This window comes from Abramis brama, assembly GCF_963993115.1.
Source record: "Abramis brama genome assembly, chromosome: 5".
Classification (NCBI taxonomy): domain Eukaryota; kingdom Metazoa; phylum Chordata; class Actinopteri; order Cypriniformes; family Leuciscidae; genus Abramis; species Abramis brama.
In genome coordinates this window covers 43076821-43098359 of record NC_139967.1, presented here as the reverse complement: position 1 = coordinate 43098359, position 21539 = coordinate 43076821, and the positions used below count along the sequence as shown (strand labels likewise).

The 21539-nt window shown below is 41.8% G+C and overlaps 2 protein-coding genes across 2 annotated transcripts; both read left to right on the top strand.

Moving 5' to 3' along the window:
• Nucleotides 1-9964: 9964 nt before the first annotated feature.
• Nucleotides 9965-11586, top strand: LOC311083797 (uncharacterized protein; the record flags this gene model as incomplete). The annotated part of the gene is made up of 5 exons (XM_084115540.1): nucleotides 9965-10026; nucleotides 10345-10891; nucleotides 10983-11290; nucleotides 11367-11495; nucleotides 11576-11586. The coding sequence occupies exons 1-5, from the start codon at nucleotides 10011-10013 to the stop codon at nucleotides 11584-11586; spliced, it is 1011 nt and encodes a 336-aa protein (XP_083971666.1). The 5' UTR covers nucleotides 9965-10010.
• LOC311083796 (uncharacterized protein) lies at nucleotides 10989-18878 on the top strand. The gene is made up of 12 exons (XM_084115539.1): nucleotides 10989-11290; nucleotides 11367-12197; nucleotides 12330-12769; nucleotides 14515-14561; nucleotides 14653-14718; nucleotides 14828-14944; nucleotides 15040-15478; nucleotides 17106-17301; nucleotides 17391-17424; nucleotides 17595-17677; nucleotides 17782-18518; nucleotides 18752-18878. Exons 2-11 carry the CDS (start codon nucleotides 11691-11693, stop codon nucleotides 18010-18012), a joined length of 2160 nt encoding a protein of 719 aa, XP_083971665.1. The 5' UTR covers nucleotides 10989-11290; nucleotides 11367-11690; the 3' UTR covers nucleotides 18013-18518; nucleotides 18752-18878.
• Nucleotides 18879-21539: the final 2661 nt, after the last annotated feature.

Genomic DNA, 21539 nt, shown 5'->3' with positions numbered 1-21539 from the left:
CTTGGTGGCCTCTGAACACTTACCACCCATGCTGTCAAAATTTGAACAACCAGTCCAGCATGTGCACTCAGCCTTTGTGTTCGCCATCAATGAGGATACATCTGGACTGGCAAGACAGCATGTTCAAGGCCATCCTCCTCCTCCTCTTCCTCCTCATCATTCTCCTCTTCCTCCTCCTCCAGAACACACACATGAACCACCTGCTGCTGCACATGCACTCGCTGCTGTTGTACCAACACCTGCTGACCAGAAGTTGCCTAAGACAACAGCTTGGCGGCATAAAAAGCAGACGGAGGCAGCCGCAGCACAAGGGTTGATTCGTAAGAAAAGACAAAACCCAGAACAGTACCTTTGCCAAAAATGTGGACACCCAAAAACTAAAGAGTTTGGCCACAGCCAGTTCCGGGGTGTCCATTTTTTGTGCAAAGGCCTCTGGGAAGACTGGGGGGCAGTGGATGGAGGAAATTAAGAAAGGACAGGGTGCTAAACAATGCATTTATACATTTGTATAAACAAGTTTGTTTTGTAAAATAATAATACATTGATAATCATTAATAATAAATATTCATTTTATATAAATGTTTTAGGTACCTTTTGTTCATAAAGTTTTTTTTTTCTCATGTCTGTATGTTTCTGTTTTGTTAGACATGTGTGCAATACCTACTATATACCAATAGACAGGCAGCATATTGAGTATTTTAAATGGAAATTGTTTTATTTTCTAATGAAATAAAAACGCATACTATTTTGATATAATACAAAAATACAATATCAGATGCATCTCATGTAATCATATACAATATATTATTTTAATAGAACATAAATGCAATTTTAAATTGAGTATTTTAAATACACACACACACACACATATATATATATATATATATATATATACATTTATTTTTAAAGCAATATATTTATAAAATTTTAAGTATTGAATATAAAATTGAAATGTAATATAAATACACAATATCAAATATAGAGTATTTAAATGAATAACAAATAAATGAGCGACGGCTGGTGGTACCATCACAGAGAGGCACAAAATCACTCTCCAGAACATTTCCGTTCACTGTTCCCTGCTTGGTGGAATGATCCCCCTGACTTCATCTGGAATGCAGAATCCCCGGCAACATTCAAAAGACAACTGAAAACTCATCTCTTCCGTGAGCACTTAACTGCATCATCAAAATAATAATAATAAAAATTATATGCTTTCACTTTCCTTTAATCCCTCCCTAGCTTATGCTACTCTAAGCAATGTCTGAAACTGTATTTTGAGCACTTCTTGTGGTTTTTTGCCTTTTCAAAACCTATTCCTCATTTGTAAGTCTCTTTGGATAAAAGCGTCTGCAAAATCAATAAATGTAAAATGTAAATACACAATGTCAAATATTTGGTCTAATTTCAAAATTACAGTTTACAATTTACATTTATTTAATACACTTATTTAACAATATAATTTAAAGTTTGTATATATTTTTAGATTAATATGTTCTGATGATACTATGACAATAGCACAAGGCTACTTAATATGCAAATCTCAAACACTCTGCCAAATCCACCCCCAGATTATGCCAAATTCAGCAATTTGTCTCATTTAAGCAGTACAAGCATCCCACAAGCCCACAGATGACCCCACTGGAGTTCAGGGTCACTGTGTGGGGGACCCACAGAGAAGATCCATCAGGTTCGGCGAGCCTGGAGACACTCAGATCTGAGGGGTTTCCCATCTCCATTACCAACTCAGTGGGATCCCTGTTGTACAGTGGAGAAATACAATTCAGTAATTTGGAAACATTTCTTAATATATAACTTCACGTTTCACGAGCGCATTGCTGCGGGCTAAGCTAAAAACTAAACTTGAGATATTTGCAATCACCTCAAGAATGTGAATGTGTTAAATGGACATTAATTGTAGATTAAACAACTATTAATTTCTGGATGGTAGGTATTATCTATCAGTCTGAAGATATAACACACAACAAAAATTAATCTGAAATGAACTGAACATCGTAAAGTAAAGCAAAATTAGCAAGTGCAAAAGCATGACACTAAATGTAAAACACTGAATTGAATCCGATGTAAATGCATGCTATAAATGAGTGTTTACATGTTTATCAAGTTATCTGCGTGTCCCGTCGTAAGTTTGTTGATTATTTGGGAAAATCATTTGCAGAGACGTCACAGAGATCAGCCTGAGCCAGCAAGGTAAGCCGATTTAGCGGTTTCTTTTTGATTCAATCGATCGATTCGAAGAACCGATTCTTTAGTTCAATTAATTTCTGACTCAAGAAGAGCGTGATGCGCAGTAGGAAAATACACGAATCGCATTCGCGATGAGATGAGATCATTGCGTTTTTAAAAAGGTATCACAATATACTAGGCCTAATTTGTTGTTATTAGTGTGAATTAATGTGTTCAAGTCATATCAGGTATGATCGTGTTAATATCCGCAGTCTCTAGGACACGTGGAGAATTTAGGGGGGTGTTTTGTTTCATATTAATTTATTCTGTTCAAACCTAATTTCCACCAGATTGATTTATAGGCCTGCCGTCTATTACCGTCATAAACATGACACCGTGTACATAACAGTATCGAGTTGATCAAAAGTCAGAAAATTCCTGTTTTATTTTTTACATATCTGCTTCATGTTGAATCTGACTGTTCATGCATGACTGTTGCTGCCATGATTGACAGACTGGCATTTCAATAAACTGCTGGGCTGCCATTCCTGTCAAGTCTACCAGGCCACACTGAGGCCTGTGGGGAACTGCCCTGCCCTGAGGGGACAGACCAAGATTTAGCTGTTCAAGGTCAATCAGCGGACACTTTCTGTCTGGTAAGTAGCTTCTTTGAGAGCCAGATGTAAAGGTAATTTTACAATTTAGTCATGCATTTCTCAGATTCAGTTCATCCTATTAATTGTGCCATTTCAAAATAAATACAACAACAACTTGTTGTGAATATTTTCTTACACAAACGCATCGCTTCACTTCAGAAGGCCTTTATTAAAGGTGCTCTAAGCGATGTCACACGTTTGTTAGGCCAAAACATTTTTTGTCACATACAGCAAACATCTCCTCACTATCCGCTAGCTGTCTGTCCCCTGAACACACTGTAAAAAAAATGCGGTCTCTGCAGACACCCCAGGCTCCACAAACGGCAAGAAAAACAAACTGGGCTAACCCGCACCACGAAACATTCCAGCTAATAACCGACAAGAGGGATTTTGGGGTGGGGTTTGGGGAGTTAGTGCGTGGATGAGGAGAAGGGAGGGTCTAGCTTGCCTCCGTTTTGTTTGACAATACTTTAAACGTCTACAAGAAGTAACGTCACCCAACATCACTTAGAGCACCTTTAACCCCCCGGAGCAATGTGGAGCACTTTTATGATGAATAGATGCACTTTTATGGACTTCAAAACAGAAACGTCCATTCGCTGCCATTTTAAAGCTGGGAAGAGCCAGGACATTTTTTTATATAACTCCGATTCGATTGTATTTGTCATATACACCTAGGATGACTAAATCATAAGCTAATTTTAATAGAGATAAGAATACCTGTTTATACTTAGATTTAAACTTAGATTCTATAGGCTACTCCACATAAAAATGTGAAAAAATCTGAATGTGTAGATTGTTTGATGTGTAGACACATAATATTAACATTAGGCCTCTCTTTGGCAGCAGAAACTCTTTATCCCCATGTGATGAGCATTTGGTCGAGGACACTTTATAGCACTATTTGTCATAATTTCTGGTGTATTGAGTTGGCGACTTACGACTGCCTGGGGTTCTGTTGGGACAGGAGGCTCCAAAAGACAGATATTACCATCAGAATCTATTGGGACCAACAAAAATCCTAACCCAAATTAAAATAAATGGAAATATCAAAAATAGCCTATATAAAAAATAACACATGTGTAAACCTCTTACATTTTATGAAGGCCCTTGGATCTTTGGGACTGGCTCTGAAGTCCGTCCAGGAATTCCCTCAGCCAAAAATGCTGCTGCACTGCTAGACACTGGATGCTTTAGTTATTTCATATGTCACATGTTTGTAAAGTCAGGTAGCCTACACCCATGATATGCTCAAGCCTTACTTGACTGAATTATGTTTTTATATTTAATTTTCAGCTGCTGCCATGTTCTTTTAATGCCTGCAGGATTGCACCTACATGAAAATTAAAATTAGGTTGAATAACATACTGTTCTTCCAGTTTCACCTCTGATATTATAACAGTTGGGCAAGTTACTTGTATTACTAACTACAACTGACATCTTCAACAGTGTAATTAGATTAATGTAATAATGACTATCTTTAGAAATTATTGGTCTACTTATTACTAATTACTAAATCCCATGTCAACCTTAAACACTTGAACAATACAAGGAGAGACAAACAGCACTTTTAATGCTTTCAAATAAACAATATACAATTGCATGAATTATTCTTGAATTGACCAAAGTGTGTAGAGGGAGAAGGTTAAATTAAAAATATAACTTTTAAAAATGTATGTTAAATAGCCTATACAGAATTGTTCTATAGTCTAATACAATTACATCAGATTTAACTTTAAATTACAGAAGAATTAAGAGTAATCCCTTTAATTAAATTACAGTATTTCGATTACTTGGTAATTAATTACACCCATCACTGTATAACAGTAATTAAAATGTGAAGAAATATGCAGACCTCTTTTTGTCTGGCGCTGTTGCCATGGTGACTCATAATATCTGTGCTCCATTGATAATGGCTTTTTATAGTTGTGGTGCACACGCTTAACTCAGAGTCAGTCAACTCAGAGTTGATTGAACTAACTAATTTCAGCTGTTCTGAAACCAAAAACTCAGAGTTTCCCATCTCAGGGTAAGTCAACTCAGAGTTCAAGTTTTAACTCAGAGTTGGTTGAACCTCCTTATTGAAACGGGCCCCAGGTGTAAATGGAATCGTTTTGATAAATCAGATAACTATGCCTCACGAATTAGTTTGCCAGCTGAACTCAGGTGTTGTGAGGTGTATTTATCACGTAGTCCTGAGGGATATCAGACGACGCTGTTGACGTTGATTCCTGCGATTATCATGAGAACAGCTTTCAATATCTCACATAATTATCAGGACATAAATAAGCCTAACGTAGAGGTTGTAAATAGTGTAAACGAGCACAATTTGCAAACTATTATGATAAATTGCAATAATCATGTCTAATGACATAACGGCCAATGTTATGAAATAATGCGACGTACATTTAACTTAATTGATGTTATCTGGCATTTTGTAATGTTTACATTCCAATAAAAACAACACAAATTAAATTATACAGTAGGCCTAGACTATAGACTATTTACTTGTGATTTAGCTGCAATCATGTAAAAACGTTATAATATAATATATTTACGACAGTGCAAGTATTCCACAGCGACTCTAGGGGTCGCTGTTTGACAAAAACACAATTTCTACTTAGTGTGGCTTTAACAGAAAATGTATAAACAGTAGAAACTAGACAGTATAACAATCATGCCCCTTTACACAAGATATAATATAAATCTTTGGTGTCCCCAGAATGTGTCTCTTTTGGGTGTAAATGAAAACAAACCGTTTTTGTGTGCAAATTTAAATGCAAATGAGCTGCTGCTCCTCTCCCCCGTTCAGAATAAGGCTGATACTTTACACAAGCTTCGGGTACTCTGGCAATAACAAAACATGTGAATCTCACTCATCCAAAATCTCAGAAATAACCAGTAGCGGAGTGCAGCCTTCCGGAGAGAGGAAGAGGTTGCATCTTTTAGACGCACCTGGACGTTTCTGAATGGTTAGTGGATGCATTTATGTGGTTGTTGTGGAGTTACATTGATTTATCTCATCGACTTGCATGTACTGTCATGTTTACCTTGACTGTTCCCTGATGTCTTTATAAGACAGCTGTGACATTTTTTGGTCAAATAGTGTTCTGTGCCAACGACACAACAGTTTGCATTCTTTGCTCCAACTTTTGCCATTGCGTTAGAACTGGTTGCACCGTTGTCTCCAAGTAAGTATAACCGCAACCGGAAATCTCCAAAATGGGGCGTGAACTCGAAAAGTGGGCAGAACCTCCGAAATGGGGCGGGGTCTCCACACGCAGAGACTTTAACCATTGGCTCTGGCTTTTGTCACAGAGCTCATGGACCAGTGGTATTCGGAATGGAGTTCACTGGTTAAGGTTAGGGTCTGCAGGTGTATGGCAGGTTTAGGGGTTAGAATTTGTTGTAGCATAGCATTGTGTAGGAAATCAGCACTGTAGAATCGGCTGTGGGGCGGAGTTTGCGCTGACCTGGATTGGTGGAAAAAATCGCGCATGTGTCATGTGCCTATACCTGCCAATGGTATAGCCACACCCTATTTTGGAGATCTCAAGGCTGCAGTTACACCCTTCTCGTTGTCGCTTGTGAAAACCAAATGGCAGCGCCGTGGGTGGAAACGTGCAGATTAAGGGGCGGTAATATTATAATAAGATCCCCTTCCTACGTCAGAAGGGGAGTGAAATCTGATCGGCCTATTTTTTGACATGCTTGCAGAGAAAGGCTTAACAAAACAAAGTTACTGGGTTGTCACTTTTCACGTTTTCTGGGATGGTAGATGCACCGGCGACCCGATTATAGCACTTAAAAGTCAGATTTTCATGATATGTCCCCTTTAAGACAACAACATTTTAAAGACATTTATTTATTGGGAGCAAGAGCCCGTTGCTCTGCCAGACAAAGTTCCACAGTTTCACCCTCATAATGTAACATGCATGTTCTGTTTTAGTGTCGTTTTCTGTTTGCTCTGTTCCCGTTTGCCTGTTCATATTAGTTGCCTCTTCTGCTCAGACAGCCATTTAGAAACATTTTCTTAATGGTAATATCAAGTAGTGTAATGTTGTTGTTGTTTTTTTTAACAACATTTTACGTTCCAGCACTGAAGTGGCACAGAAACCTTTTCCTTGGAAGAAACTCTGTCCAGTGTCTGCAGGGATATCCTTTTGGATCTGCGCAATGGCTTTGTTGTGCATCAGGACCTTTTTGCCCTCTTCAGCTCTCTTCCTTCTTCTCCAGGCCGTGACCCTTGGCACCTGTTTAAGGGCTACATCAGCCACAGCAGATGGAGGAGGGAGCACAGCCAGCGATGCACATGGAGGACCTGTAAAAGACAAAGTAAAAAAACAATTATTTTAGACATTTGTTTAGAAATCTTACCTGACAGTTTCTGTCATCAATTACTCACCCTCATTCCTAACTCGTAAGAATTTTGTTCATCTTCGGAAAAGGGACAGAAAGCTCTCAGATTTCATCAAAAAGATCTTCATTTGTGTTCCGAAGATGAACGAAAGTCTTATGGGTTGGGAACGACATGACAGAATTTTCAGTTTTAGGTGAACTAACCATTTAAGCTTCGGAGGCCACTGCCGACCGGTGGATCATTGGGGGCCTTGCAGAGAACCATTTGAGCGGCGTAAACACAAATTAATAAAATGAAAAGAAATATCTGATCATCTTCCATAAAGTGGTTACTATTTACATCTCATAACATCTGTAAACTCTTGCTTTACCAAGGCATTTTCAGGCTGGTCGGCCTCAGCGGTGTAACAGCGCTCGTCAGGAGGGTCTTGCTGTTCACAGAGGACCAGTGCAAATCCAACGAAACGGTTTAGTTTTAACGGTGGAAGAGTGTGTGGTAAGATAAGTTGCTAAACATTTAATATTTGACATCTGTTTTACAATAGAAATGTTAAACGACTGACAGTTATATCCAGTAATGCAATGTTTGTTTGTTTTATACAAATTTTGTTGTTTTGAATTGAAAATATGCTATCTTTTACATGATTCATGTAATTAATAATAAAGTGTCGAGACCAGAAACATTTTGTGTTTTTGACATTAGACATACAAATGTGAATGTATGCATGTCATAAAACATAAATATTATTTACAAATATTTTAAATCATGAGCGTATGTGGGAAAGATGCTATAGATAGTTTTACAAATATTTTAAATCATGAGCGTACTTGGGAAAGATGCTACTAGATAGTTTTACAAATATTTTTCAACTCAAAAGTATATATGCATATAATGTTTATTTTTAATGAATTTTGAATTGTTACCCAATGTTACCCCAATGTTCAAGACATGGTTACGGCCTTTCTGGTTCTTGGTTCTTTCGTTTAAGATCTTAAAAGAATTGCGAATACTTGCAACGTTTTCTTTGCTTGGAAGCAGACCATCTCTTCCTGTTACCCAAGTTGAAGGTGTGACATCTGCTGTGAGCCAGTGAGAATGCGAGACTGACTCACTGACAGGAGAAAGTCTCAGGCGGTGATATAGCTACTTCTAAAACACTGGTTGCATTCTTTTTTCATATGATAATGTCAAGAATGTTTTATTAAGTCTTTCTGTGCTTTATATACATGGCATCTAATTCTCTTTCCTTCCCGGTTGTCTTTCTTATTGATTATATAACTACTTCAGTTTAGTTTAGCGATACACAACAAGTTAGACAACCTTTCAGTCTCAACTCTAGCATAATTGTTTTGAACATCGACTTTTATGATGTTTCTTTACAGTTTGATGATGCTCGACTGTCGACAGGAGAAAGTTTTAGTCCTGAATGCGGCGAAAAGCGTTTGTCCTGCAATTGCTCTCAATTACGAAGCAAGAAATACATTTATGTAAAGACATTTATTTAGTAACACCGTTAGTTGAGTTTTGGTTGTGGCGAGTGAAAATTAAAATACACTTTAGTCAGTGTATATAATTCTCGTTTTCGCTCTGTTTTCAGGTAAAGAAAAACAAGCCAAGGAAAACAACGCAAATTTGTCAGCCAAGCCAGCTAAAACAACACATGGTAAGTGAATTTCAATTACTTTATACATTAGCTTTTAGTCTATAATCATATTTGATTACTAGTTTGTGTAAAAGGCAACGAAGATTCAGAATGATCATTAACTTATATGCGAAAACTGTCAGATTAAGATACGGTTGATTAAGTCGGCTGAGGAAACATTAGGATGGTAAATGCAATCATTACAAATACTTACGAAATTGTTATGTTTGGAAACTAAATGTTTTTGCTCTGTTAAAGATGTAAATGCAGTAAATTCCAGTGAGACGCTCTAGCGCCAGACTGCAGTGCGATGCTGCGCTCTAGCGTCAAGGCTGCGTACTGCACGCTTAAACACTGCTTTTTTCACTTGATACAGTGTACAATATGAATAATTACAGTAATTTCATAATTAATAACTAATAATGAATAAAAATGAGGAACGCTTCACGAATTTGCGTGTCATCCTTGCGCTCTCTGCCCAGCAATGGTCTCTGGATGCCAGCCAATCAGCAGCTCGGAAAATCGAGCGTTTATCGAGCGTTTTCAGATTTGGGCCAATCAGCAGCTCGGAAAATCGAGCGTTTATCGAGCGTTTTCAGCTTTGGGCCAATCAGCAGCTCGGATTATCGAGCGTTTATCGAGCGTTTTGGGCCAATCAGCAGCTCGAATTATCGAGCGTTTTGGGCCAATCAGCAGCTCGGATTATCGAGCGTTTGTCATAGCAACCATAAACAAACCGTACCTGACGGAGACCGAGTCACCGAGTGACTGAGTAAAACAAAAATAAATAGAATATTACGAATGTACTGATATAACATTGTCTTCCCAGAGTACTTTTACAATGTACTGACATGGAATTTGTCGATGTATTATTACATCTTGCCGTCAATCGCTGGTTTTGATATTTAAAAGATAACGTTACGTTAGTTAATTAACGTGAACGTCAACGTCAGGCGTCCTGTTTACACATTTAAAGTAAACCATACACTTCGAATTTCGACTCCAAACTGTAGTAACTACATCTACAGGGTCTAAGGAAGATAACCACGTAGTCTGATTAAATACATTTTGAGAGATCGCTAGCATGTAATGTAATGTAATGCATTGCATTGCATTGGAAATTAATGGGACAACATGTGACGATCTCTGAAAAGAAAATTAAATTATGAAAAGACCATACAGTTAGTATCTTTAGACCCTTAAGATTATAATATCACCACGTGACATCAACATATAAAGTTTAAGTGTATGTTTTATGCATTAACAATAAGCCTGTTTGTTTAATGGCTGCCAGTGCATAGGGGGCTAACCCTGGGGTCATTATTTACCTGTTGTGTCACGTTATGTTAATTTGTTAACGTTAATATTTCAATAGTGAATGTGTAGTACTAGTATATCATTAATCTTATGTGTGATATTCCTGTAATATGGCAATTAACATGTAGTTTAACCTGTAATGCTCATTTAATGCTGTGCTGTGTCATTTCTTGTCATTGTAGAAATGGATTTTGCTAACTTTAAAATGACGCCCTCGCAGCAGCTTCTCCTGCGGGCCTCTGATGAGGCGGTGGCCTTCATCGCCGCTAAGGGGCCACGCGGGACCGCCGCTGCTGCGAGGGCCAAGAAGCCGGAGGAGGTGGAGAAGGAGGCCCAAGCCCACGTCGTCTCCAAGGGCGGTGACCCTGGGAACCCCATGGTGGTGCTGGGCTGCCACAGCATCCAGTTTGGGAAGTACCAGGGTCAAACGTTCCGCTGGCTCCTGGAGAACGACGTGGGCTACACCACGCAGTTGGTTGCCAGCCACCAGCGGGAGCGGGAGAAAAGTGCCTCCGACAGCCCCCTTATGGCCAACAAGGACGCACTCGCCCGGTACTCGTGCGCCCACCCTGCTTTTGCGGAGCAGCTGAGGTACCACCGGGTGCACGAGGAGGCCCGGGCTCGCGCCACTCAGCCCGGGTGTGAGGGCGAGGCGCTTGTTGGCTTTGGGGACTACAAGGAGGCCACCCTGAAGGACCTGTACGACTCCACGGAGAAGAAGCACCAGACGTAAGTCCTGTTGTGGTGAAGGGCAGTGGACTGTTGACAGGGTGATGTGACTTGTTGATATGCGTGTTAATCTTTGATCATTGTCTTGCAGCTTTGTCAAGTGGCTACGGCGGAAATCACCGCAGCCTGGGACCTCGATGGACGCCGCCAGGAAGTACATCCTGGGCCGAGACAAGGAGCGGTCGGCAGAGGCGGCTGCTACCCCCCCACCTCCCACCAGCAGCAGCACCACCACCAGCAGTGGCCCCAGCAAGGCCGCTGCTTCCACCGCGCTGCCGCCCCGCAAGCCGATCGCTCCCATGTTCTCGGCCCTACTGGGAAGGCGTCCAATGGCCCCAGGTGAGCTGCAGGCCAAGGTCAGGAAGCTGATGACCACACCAGCACGGCCTGCAGTTCCAGGTAGATCTCTTTCTTTCTCTTTAACACAACAGAGGTTCAGTGTACAGGATTAACTAACCATCACCCCCCCCCACAGCGGTGTCTACATCCGTCAGAGACCAGCGCCCCTCGGTTCCGCCGCCCCCCACCACAGAGGTGACGGACGAGGAACTGGTCCAGATGGCCACTGACTTAGCTACTGCCACCACAATGGACGTGTCACACTGTAACATTTGCCTTCAATATATATTCTTCTGTCAGTATTTTTGCATTAACTGTAATGGTTTAATTTACTGGTCACTACAGCTGATGCTTGAAGGACAAAGGTAGGTTTGGCAGGTAATGTAGCCGTCTTTGTCGGTGGTAGATGTGCCATCCTCACTAACGTAGTGGTAATGTAGATTTGATTAAACACCTTCACATGTCTACTTCCCTTGGCCCTGCTGCATCTCTTAACATTCACCTTGTAGCACCAAACCATCTGCCCTATCACTGGCATGCTGCACGTCATCTAATCACTGGCATGCTGCACGTCATCAACACTCAGACTCACTTAGTCTTGCCTGCCTGTGTGTTGCCCCATGACTATCATTGTGCTGATGCCATTTTGTTGTGTGTGAAAGTCTCTGAAGCTCACGTACAGGTCCTTCAGACTCTCCCGCTCCCGCTGGTGGTGAGGCCTCCATCTCCACCTCCTCCGGCATTGTCCTCCATCCCTCCCCCACCCCCACCACCACCACCACCTCGAGTTGCGGCTGCTCCACCTACGCTCGCGGTTCCGGCTCGGGCTCCGGCGTTGACCAGGGAGGAGCCCCGTCGCGTCTCCGTGGAGGAGATGCCATCTGGGGAGGCCACCCTGGCACCAGCGCCGGCGAAGAGGAAGAGGAAGGTGGAGCAGCCCGCAACGCCCACTCCTGCTTCGGCTGAGGTACAAACACACACACACACGTGCCCGTACTCATGGACGCACAACTCAGTGGAGTTGACTGTCAAACTGCATGTAGCACCTCCTCTCAGCCTCCTTACAGTGTGTTTGTTTGTGTTGTTTTTTCCCTCACAGTCCCGGTTGCCTGAGAGCTGGCGGACAGCTCTCACCGGGGAAGAGCAGGAGTGGATCGGCCGGGCGCTGTTTAAGACAGACAGCGAGGGGAGGACCAAACTCACCACAGACCTCAAGCTGTGGTGGGACCCCCCTCAGCCCCGGCCGAGTTACACTCAGCCACCCGCCTCACCGGCTGCCTTCTTCGCGTGTCGGCTGTTCCTCTGGACGCCCCTGCGTCTGTGGGGCGTCCGGCCGACGTGCTGTAATAGGGCCCTCACGAAGTGTGGGCTCTACAGGACCATCCGGAGGGTCCTGGACATCGACGGCTGGTACTTGATGGCCACCGAGTACCTGGAGTGCTGTCGGTGTAAGAGGAAGGTAGCTGCCTGGTCGCAGGATGTCGTGGGTCAGCTGGGAGAGGGGCATCGCGCCCTCTTCCCGGCAATCCTCACCTACAAGTAAGTAGCTGTCTGAACACTGTCGGTGTGTCTGTGTGTGGCTCTCTTCTGGCTTTCTACAAACACCGGTCCACACCTGCCACAACTCTTCTACAGCATAGTGATGCTATGCTTGAAAAAAAATTGTGTATCCCATTCACACCTGTGTAACATTGTCATGCCTTTGTACCATTCTGATTCTTTGCACTGACAAGTTATGTAGGCCTATACTGTGTGTCTGCTGCCTATCATATGGTTTAAGAAAAAAACATTGTCTGTCCCATTCACACCTGTATAACACATTGTCATGCCTTTGTGCTGTTCTGATTTTATGCGCTGACAAGTTATATAGGCCTTTTGGACACGTGGGTATGTTCATTAATGTGGTCTCTGTCTTTGGAGTTACGTCCACGTGGTTAAATAAAAAAGCCTTGTATGACACAGGTACTTCACACTGTAATGTCGCTGCGTTATGTATCCATGCATGTCTGTACTGAGCTCTTATACTATGTGTCTGTCTGCTGTGATTGATGTGGTTTAAAAAAGAGGAATAAAGCCTTGTCCCACTGTTCTGCATCTCTGCACAGAACAGTTATGCCATGTGTCTGCTCTGATGCTTTAATATTATTTTTATTATCATGTTTTATTGCATTGCATTGTATTGTAGTTTAAAATAAATAATCTATTTCACACTGTAGCCTACTGCTGCTGCGTTTGGTGTTTTCTGCATCTATACATCATCATCAACAACAACAACAGATATTTAATTGATCATTTTATTGAAGAAAAAGGTGAAACAAATAATACACAGCATGTAACTTTTATTTATACATTGACATATAAAATAGGCATAGTATAAATCTTTAATTGATATTTATTTTACTGAAGAAAAAGGTGAAACAAATTATACACGGCGTGTAACTTTTATTTATACACCGACATATAAAATAGGCACGATATAAATATAACGTAATGTTTAACACGATATAAATATAAGATTTTAACATTTCTGCTTCGGCCGTGATTCGAACCCGCGCCAAAGAGTAGGCTATAGAAGGGATATTGAGAAGCAGCACCCAGTGTCCTTCTGCTTTCTTTGTTCTGGTTATCAGCATTACCAATTCTAACCTGTGATTTGTTGGTGTTAACTAACTCACCTGCAATCAACTTGTTGATTTGTGTCACCTGGAGGGAAGCATTTTAAATCCAGGACAGATTCTTATTCTCTCTCTCAGCACTTACCACCACCATATTCTTTTATAATTCAATAAATCTTATTTTGATTGAATAAATAAGATTAGTTTCTCTGTTGGGTATGCAGTGTTCAAAAACTGTGTGACCATTGATTATATGGCCTACAGTTGTTGAGTTTTTGTTTTTAAAGTCGCCTTGTGCCCAGTACACCTCAGAATATAGATGGGGATTAGAAAATGTTAAGCAGGAACGCGATACGATAAGAGATGTGACCAGACATGATTGCTCACCAATATGATATCCCTGCAGTTTTCTGTGGGTTTTTGAAGAGCGAAACAATTTATCTAAAGTACATTGTTTTGTTTTTTTGTTGTTGTTTTTTTTACTTATTTCTTCTCAATTTAAAGTAGCTCTGTGACTTTTTTTTCTTCTTGAAGGCGATTAACAATTATTTGAGCAGAGGAGGATCGGCCACAACATTTATAATCGGTGAATGGGTTGGGCGCAGGGGGGCCAACAGAGAACATTGGTATGGTTCCATTAACATGTATCCGCGCCAATCTTCTCTGTAGGCCCCCTTGCGGCCCCCTGCGCACCTGGGCCCCACCCATTCACCCGAGTATAAATGTTGTGGCCCCACTGTGTGATATGTTGACCAGTTTGATTCAGTGTCTTGAGTGAGCATCACTAATCTTGAAAAAAATGCCTAGGAAACAAGGATGGCCTCCAGTCCTCCCCAGACAAGAGAGGGAACGGAGGGAGAAACTTCGACGGAGGTTGGAGTCAGACTTCGCTAACACTTTACAGCGTGTCAGCAAGGCAGAAGCCTTAAAAAAAAAAGTGAAAAGTTTTCCAAACCTCATTGGCCTCCTGTAATATCTTCAGAGGAAAAAGAGAGGAGGAGGCTGTTCCGGAAAGGCCTGGAGAAACCGTCATCTCCTCCAGCCTCCCCATCCACGAGCCAGCAGTGGCCTCCACAAATGAAAACTGTGAAAGTGTCAGGTAAGATCTTTAAGCTATAAATGTAAAACAATGAATTCATATCAAATACAACCATTGTCTAAAATAACTTTTTTTTTTTTATTTGTCTTTTACAGTTCCTTCATGCGCGTCGCTGGCTGTGCTCCCTCCTCCATCAGCTGTGGCTGAGGTGGCCCTTAAACGGGTGCCGAGGGCCACAGCCTGGAGGAGGAAGAAGAGGGCTGAAGAAGACCTCAAGGCCTTAAAGCAGGACAGAGCCACCGCCCGGAGAAAGGATCCAACAGTGTTTCCTTGCAGTCTGTGTGGGAAGCCTAAGCGATTGGAGTTTGGGCACAGCTCCTTCCGTGGGCAAAGCTTCTGTGCCACTTCTTCTGGCAAGACAGTATCGCAATGGCTGTCTGAGAAGAGAAGAATTGCAGCTGCAGACAATGTGGCTGATGTGCCCAGGACAACGGCCTGGAGGAGAAAGAAAAAGGAAGAGGCGATTTCCCTAGGCCTGCCGCAGAAAAGACTGAAAAAGTGCACGCCCAAAACGAAGGAATATGGACATTCACGGTATTCTGGAAAAGCCTTTTGCAGTGTGCACGAAGGCAAAAGTGTGGAACTGTGGTTGGCAGAGCAACGGGCTCTTTAATGAGAAGGGATATTGAGAAGCAGCACCCAGTGTCCTTCTGCTTTCTTTGTTCTGGTTATCAGCATTACCAATTCTAACCTGTGATTTGTTGGTGTTAACTAACTCACCTGCAATCAACTTGTTGATTTGTGTCACCTGGAGGGAAGCATTTTAAATCCAGGACACATTCTTATTCTCTCTCTCAGCACTTACCACCACCATATTCTTTTATAATTCAATAAATCTTATTTTGATTGACAAATCCAGTGTTTGCTTCCTTGAGCCTGTGTTGTAGCCTATATGGAGGCTTGTCTAATTTTGTTAGGAAGATGTTAAACCAGCTGGGTGGAACATTCAATCCTTCCATCTGTTCACTCTTTTGTTATTTTCCCCTGTTTTATTTTCGAGGTTATTCTGGGTCGGGACTTAATAGTTTCTCTGTTGGGTATGCAGTGTTCAAAACTGTGAGACCATTGATTATATGGCCTACAGTTGTTGAGTTTTTGTTTATCTTAGGGGAATTGTTGCAATTTGTTTCATCCGTCTCCGCTCTCAGATTGGCCGCCGGACGAATTGTTTCACCGCGCTCCGCCTCGGCTCCCCTTGCCGCATTGGCCGGCCCACGAACTGTTTCAGGCCCCGCGCTCGGATTGGCTTCCGGAGGAATCGTTTCGCGCCCGGCACCCCTCGCCCCGTTGGCTCTCGGAGAATTGTTTCAGAGGCGCTCGTTGCTCCCATGGCCACCTTCGACTCGGACGCCATTCACGCTAATCCCCCCCGAAATAAAACTCTCTCTTGCTGTTTTGATCCGACGATTGCGTTAACAAAACAAAATAAAACACAAGCTTATTTTTTTTAACGCTGCAATTTTGCAGCACGTTAAAGTCAGCATATTTTTCTTTCTCGTGTATTGTTTTTCAAAGAGGCATATTATAAGCATTTTACCTTGCCTATGTGTAGGTTACTGCATGCAGAAGCGAAAAAAAAAAATTGGGGTAATGCCGAGCCGTTCGTAAAGTTGTGATGACGTTTGACCCGCCTAACATATAATTCAGTAAAAAGTAGTTTCATTCATGATTTTCATCGACGCCAGTAAGCTGTGTTGGCGAAGGCCAAGGTCAGGGTTATCCAAGGTGGAGGGAATTCCTTTTGATGACTTGCTGGTGACAAGTTAAAGTACCATCCAGTTTGGTCAGTAGGCTACAGGGGGAAAACCTTCAAGTGGATGCTGGCGAATGACCTTGGCTACTCCCTTATGGTCCTGTCTGGGCATCAGTGGAAGCACGAGGCTGGCAAACTGGACAGAGGTGCCCTCATAAGGCCAACAAGGATTGTCTTTCTCCAGGATGCCTGCAGATTCAAGAAAGTCGTAGAAGCCATCAAAGTGCGCAGGCAGAGAGAGGGCATGTTACCTACAAGGAGCTAAGGGTCACACACAGGATGCACACAGGGTCCACCTGATAAGGACAGTGAGAGGAAAAGGTAATATATTTTGATGCTTTCTTATGCCTTTTTTTGTACACATTTTATTATCTTTCTATTATTTCATTGTATACGTTTCTTATGCAGCTATGTGAGATTCATCAGGAGCAAGGACACCCAGGCAGGCAGCAAGATGGATGCCCTGAATAAATGCATCCTGCGGAGGGACCAGCAGAAAAAGAAAAGCCATCTTCTGCATCCTAGCCTGTTGTCCCTCACCCTTCACGTCTGGCTTCTCCTCCTCCCACCCAAAACTCCCATTCCCAGTCAGCCACAGTGCACAGTGAGTTTTTAGATCCATTTATTCCTGGGTTGATTCTATGCATGTTCTAATGTAATTCTGAATAAGAGTGTCAATTTTCTGCCTTTTAGAGCCAACAGGTGAAGATGGAGGTGGAGCCACAGGGTGAGTCTTGTGTGGTGAAAAAATAAATTCATGCTCAGCTGAACTTGTGATCACAAATAAATGTACTTGCATCATATGGTATTGTGTAACCATAACCGTCTTCAAACTGAGATTTATTAATTTTGATGATTATTACAAATTTAGTGATTAAAATTATGTGTTATTCACAGTTCTGCCAACAACCTCAACGCCAGTCCGTTCACCTCGCTTGCAGCAGAAGGCCGCTCAAAGGCTGGTGTCAGCGGATTCTGAGGTGCACTTTTCACACCAGAAGTGTACTTTTGTCTCATCAGTAGAGATAATTATTTTTATTTTGTTTCAATATGTATTATGCATGTATATTCTTTTTTTTTTCAGGGTTTTGGACCAGGAGAGGATGCAGGACATCTGGCTTACCCAGCAGCACCACATAAAGTGCATCCAGGACCCGCCAGCTGTACAGCTGTACAGGAAGGTAGGAGAGGTGACCAAGGGAGGGTTCATTCTGCCTTTGTACCGCTGTGCACGTGGCACAACGTCCCTGGAGTCGTTCCACCTGCACCTGAATCGCTTCGTACCAGGTTTGCATTACACAAAAATAATGTGTAAAAATAATTGTTTGTGTGTGCACACTCAGTGTTTTTCTTGGTGATCACTTCTGCCTTTGTTTTTAGGTACAAGTGCAAGTGCCTTGCACTTTCAAGTGACCTGCTCGAAGGGCTGGTGCAGTGGAACGAAGCACGTGGAGTCGCTGCTGTTGAAGGTGGCAGCAGGGAAAACATCTGCTACGGCGGCCAGATGCAGCAGTACCTGAACGTCCTGAGCGAACAGCTTCTGGGCTTCAGGATGGTTCAGGACTATACCAGCCCGGGCGAATACACAGGTATTGTGGTCATGCTACTTATGGGTAGCAGCTGTATTTCACCCATGTGGTGTTAAAACATCTGCATTACACACATTGAGCACAAATAGAGCTCTTGAGGAAGACTTTGCCGATCCTGACACCCCAGATGCAACGCCCTGCAGCCCATTCACCAACAGACGGCGGCTCTACAACCTCCTGGTCTGTCATCATACGAGAGAGGTCCAGCAAAGAGACAGTCACTCAGAGCCAGGTAAATAAATACCCATTAGCAATCAACAATGAGGTTGTATGGGGTGATCATTTTGATATTTCATTTAGGGGGTTATTTTTTTAATAATGAATGGCTAGCTGTAGATTATTTTGCATATTTCACTGCTACATACCAAATAAATAACCTTATGGACATGAAATATTATGTTACTTTGATATTGGAGAATATGACTGTGATAATATAGATGTGTAATAATTTCTTTTGATGCCCAGGTGGAGAGTGTGGGACCAGATGGCCAAGCTGGATATCAGCATGTCATCAAGCTGGCCAACAGTCTGGTTGACCTGCGCCATCAGGGTTTGCCACACAGGACAAGGTAGATGAGATTGTCGCTCTGTGGGACAGCCTATCAGAGCATGACAAGGGCCCTCTCATCTACCCGCCTCGCCACCGTGACCGAGTGCTGAAGGGCAGGTTTAAGGTCAGCCACTCTGCAACCAGTGTGACCCCAGGCATCGCAAGTCTGAAGCGGTACGTTTCCAAATTTACCCATTTCTTTGGAGCATTCGTATGTTTCAAGACAGTATTTCATGAAATAGTTTTCTTGCAGATTATGTCTTTTCTTTGCACTTTAAGTTACTTAGATAAAAAATAAAGTCAAGAGAAAAAATAAATAATTGGAGCTGTCTATTTAGTTGATTAACAATATACACAATTAGTTGTATCTCACAACATTACCGGTACAGTGTTATTCAGTTGTTTGTCCCATATTCTTCAAATAATCAGATTAATACTGCTTTCTCCCTTTCTCACTTCCCAGATGCTTCCTTGGTGAAGGCAGTGGGCCAGCTCAGTGGCCCAATGCGAGTCGTCTGGTTGAGGCCGCATTTACCCTGCTGGTCAGACTATCGCCAGGGTCAGGATGAACCGGTGGGCTGCCATACTCCGGGCCTATAGGATGATTAGGGATGTAGTCCTGGACAGCCCTGGAATCATGGCCCGGACTAAATTGAAGCTTTTTGACTTGAACCAGCTCACACTCTTCTAGTGGTAGGTTCAGGAATAAATTGTTTATTTTTGTCTATTTGCACATTCCACCCATCTCTACCTACATATGCTAATTGTTGTATTTTCTGTACGTAGGCATAATGCCAGAAAGAAGAGACCGGAGAAGGAGGTCCTGCAGCACAACGTCCAGCCGTTTTCTGCTCCCTTGGTGGCCTCTGAACACTTACCACCCATGCTGTCAAAATTTGAACAACCAGTCCAGCATGTGCACTCAGCCTTTGTGTTCGCCATCAATGAGGATACATCTGGACTGGCAAGACAGCATGTTCAAGGCCATCCTCCTCCTCCTCTTCCTCCTCATCATTCTCCTCTTCCTCCTCCTCCAGAACACACACATGAACCACCTGCTGCTGCACATGCACTCGCTGCTGTTGTACCAACACCTGCTGACCAGAAGTTGCCTAAGACAACAGCTTGGCGGCATAAAAAGCAGACGGAGGCAGCCGCAGCACAAGGGTTGATTCGTAAGAAAAGACAAAACCCAGAACAGTACCTTTGCCAAAAATGTGGACACCCAAAAACTAAAGAGTTTGGCCACAGCCAGTTCCGGGGTGTCCATTTTTTGTGCAAAGGCCTCTGGGAAGACTGGGGGGCAGTGGATGGAGGAAATTAAGAAAGGACAGGGTGCTAAACAATGCATTTATACATTTGTATAAACAAGTTTGTTTTGTAAAATAATAATACATTGATAATCATTAATAATAAATATTCATTTTATATAAATGTTTTAGGTACCTTTTGTTCATAAAGTTTTTTTTTTCTCATGTCTGTATGTTTCTGTTTTGTTAGACATGTGTGCAATACCTACTATATACCAATAGACAGGCAGCATATTGAGTATTTTAAATGGAAATTGTTTTATTTTCTAATGAAATAAAAACGCATACTATTTTGATATAATACAAAAATACAATATCAGATGCATCTCATGTAATCATATACAATATATTATTTTAATAGAACATAAATGCAATTTTAAATTGAGTATTTTAAATACACACACACACACACATATATATATATATATATATATATATACATTTATTTTTAAAGCAATATATTTATAAAATTTTAAGTATTGAATATAAAATTGAAATGTAATATAAATACACAATATCAAATATAGAGTATTTAAATGAATAACAAATAAATGAGCGACGGCTGGTGGTACCATCACAGAGAGGCACAAAATCACTCTCCAGAACATTTCCGTTCACTGTTCCCTGCTTGGTGGAATGATCCCCCTGACTTCATCTGGAATGCAGAATCCCCGGCAACATTCAAAAGACAACTGAAAACTCATCTCTTCCGTGAGCACTTAACTGCATCATCAAAATAATAATAATAAAAATTATATGCTTTCACTTTCCTTTAATCCCTCCCTAGCTTATGCTACTCTAAGCAATGTCTGAAACTGTATTTTGAGCACTTCTTGTGGTTTTTTGCCTTTTCAAAACCTATTCCTCATTTGTAAGTCTCTTTGGATAAAAGCGTCTGCAAAATCAATAAATGTAAAATGTAAATACACAATGTCAAATATTTGGTCTAATTTCAAAATTACAGTTTACAATTTACATTTATTTAATACACTTATTTAACAATATAATTTAAAGTTTGTATATATTTTTAGATTAATATGTTCTGATGATACTATGACAATAGCACAAGGCTACTTAATATGCAAATCTCAAACACTCTGCCAAATCCACCCCCAGATTATGCCAAATTCAGCAATTTGTCTCATTTAAGCAGTACAAGCATCCCACAAGCCCACAGATGACCCCACTGGAGTTCAGGGTCACTGTGTGGGGGACCCACAGAGAAGATCCATCAGGTTCGGCGAGCCTGGAGACACTCAGATCTGAGGGGTTTCCCATCTCCATTACCAACTCAGTGGGATCCCTGTTGTACAGTGGAGAAATACAATTCAGTAATTTGGAAACATTTCTTAATATATAACTTCACGTTTCACGAGCGCATTGCTGCGGGCTA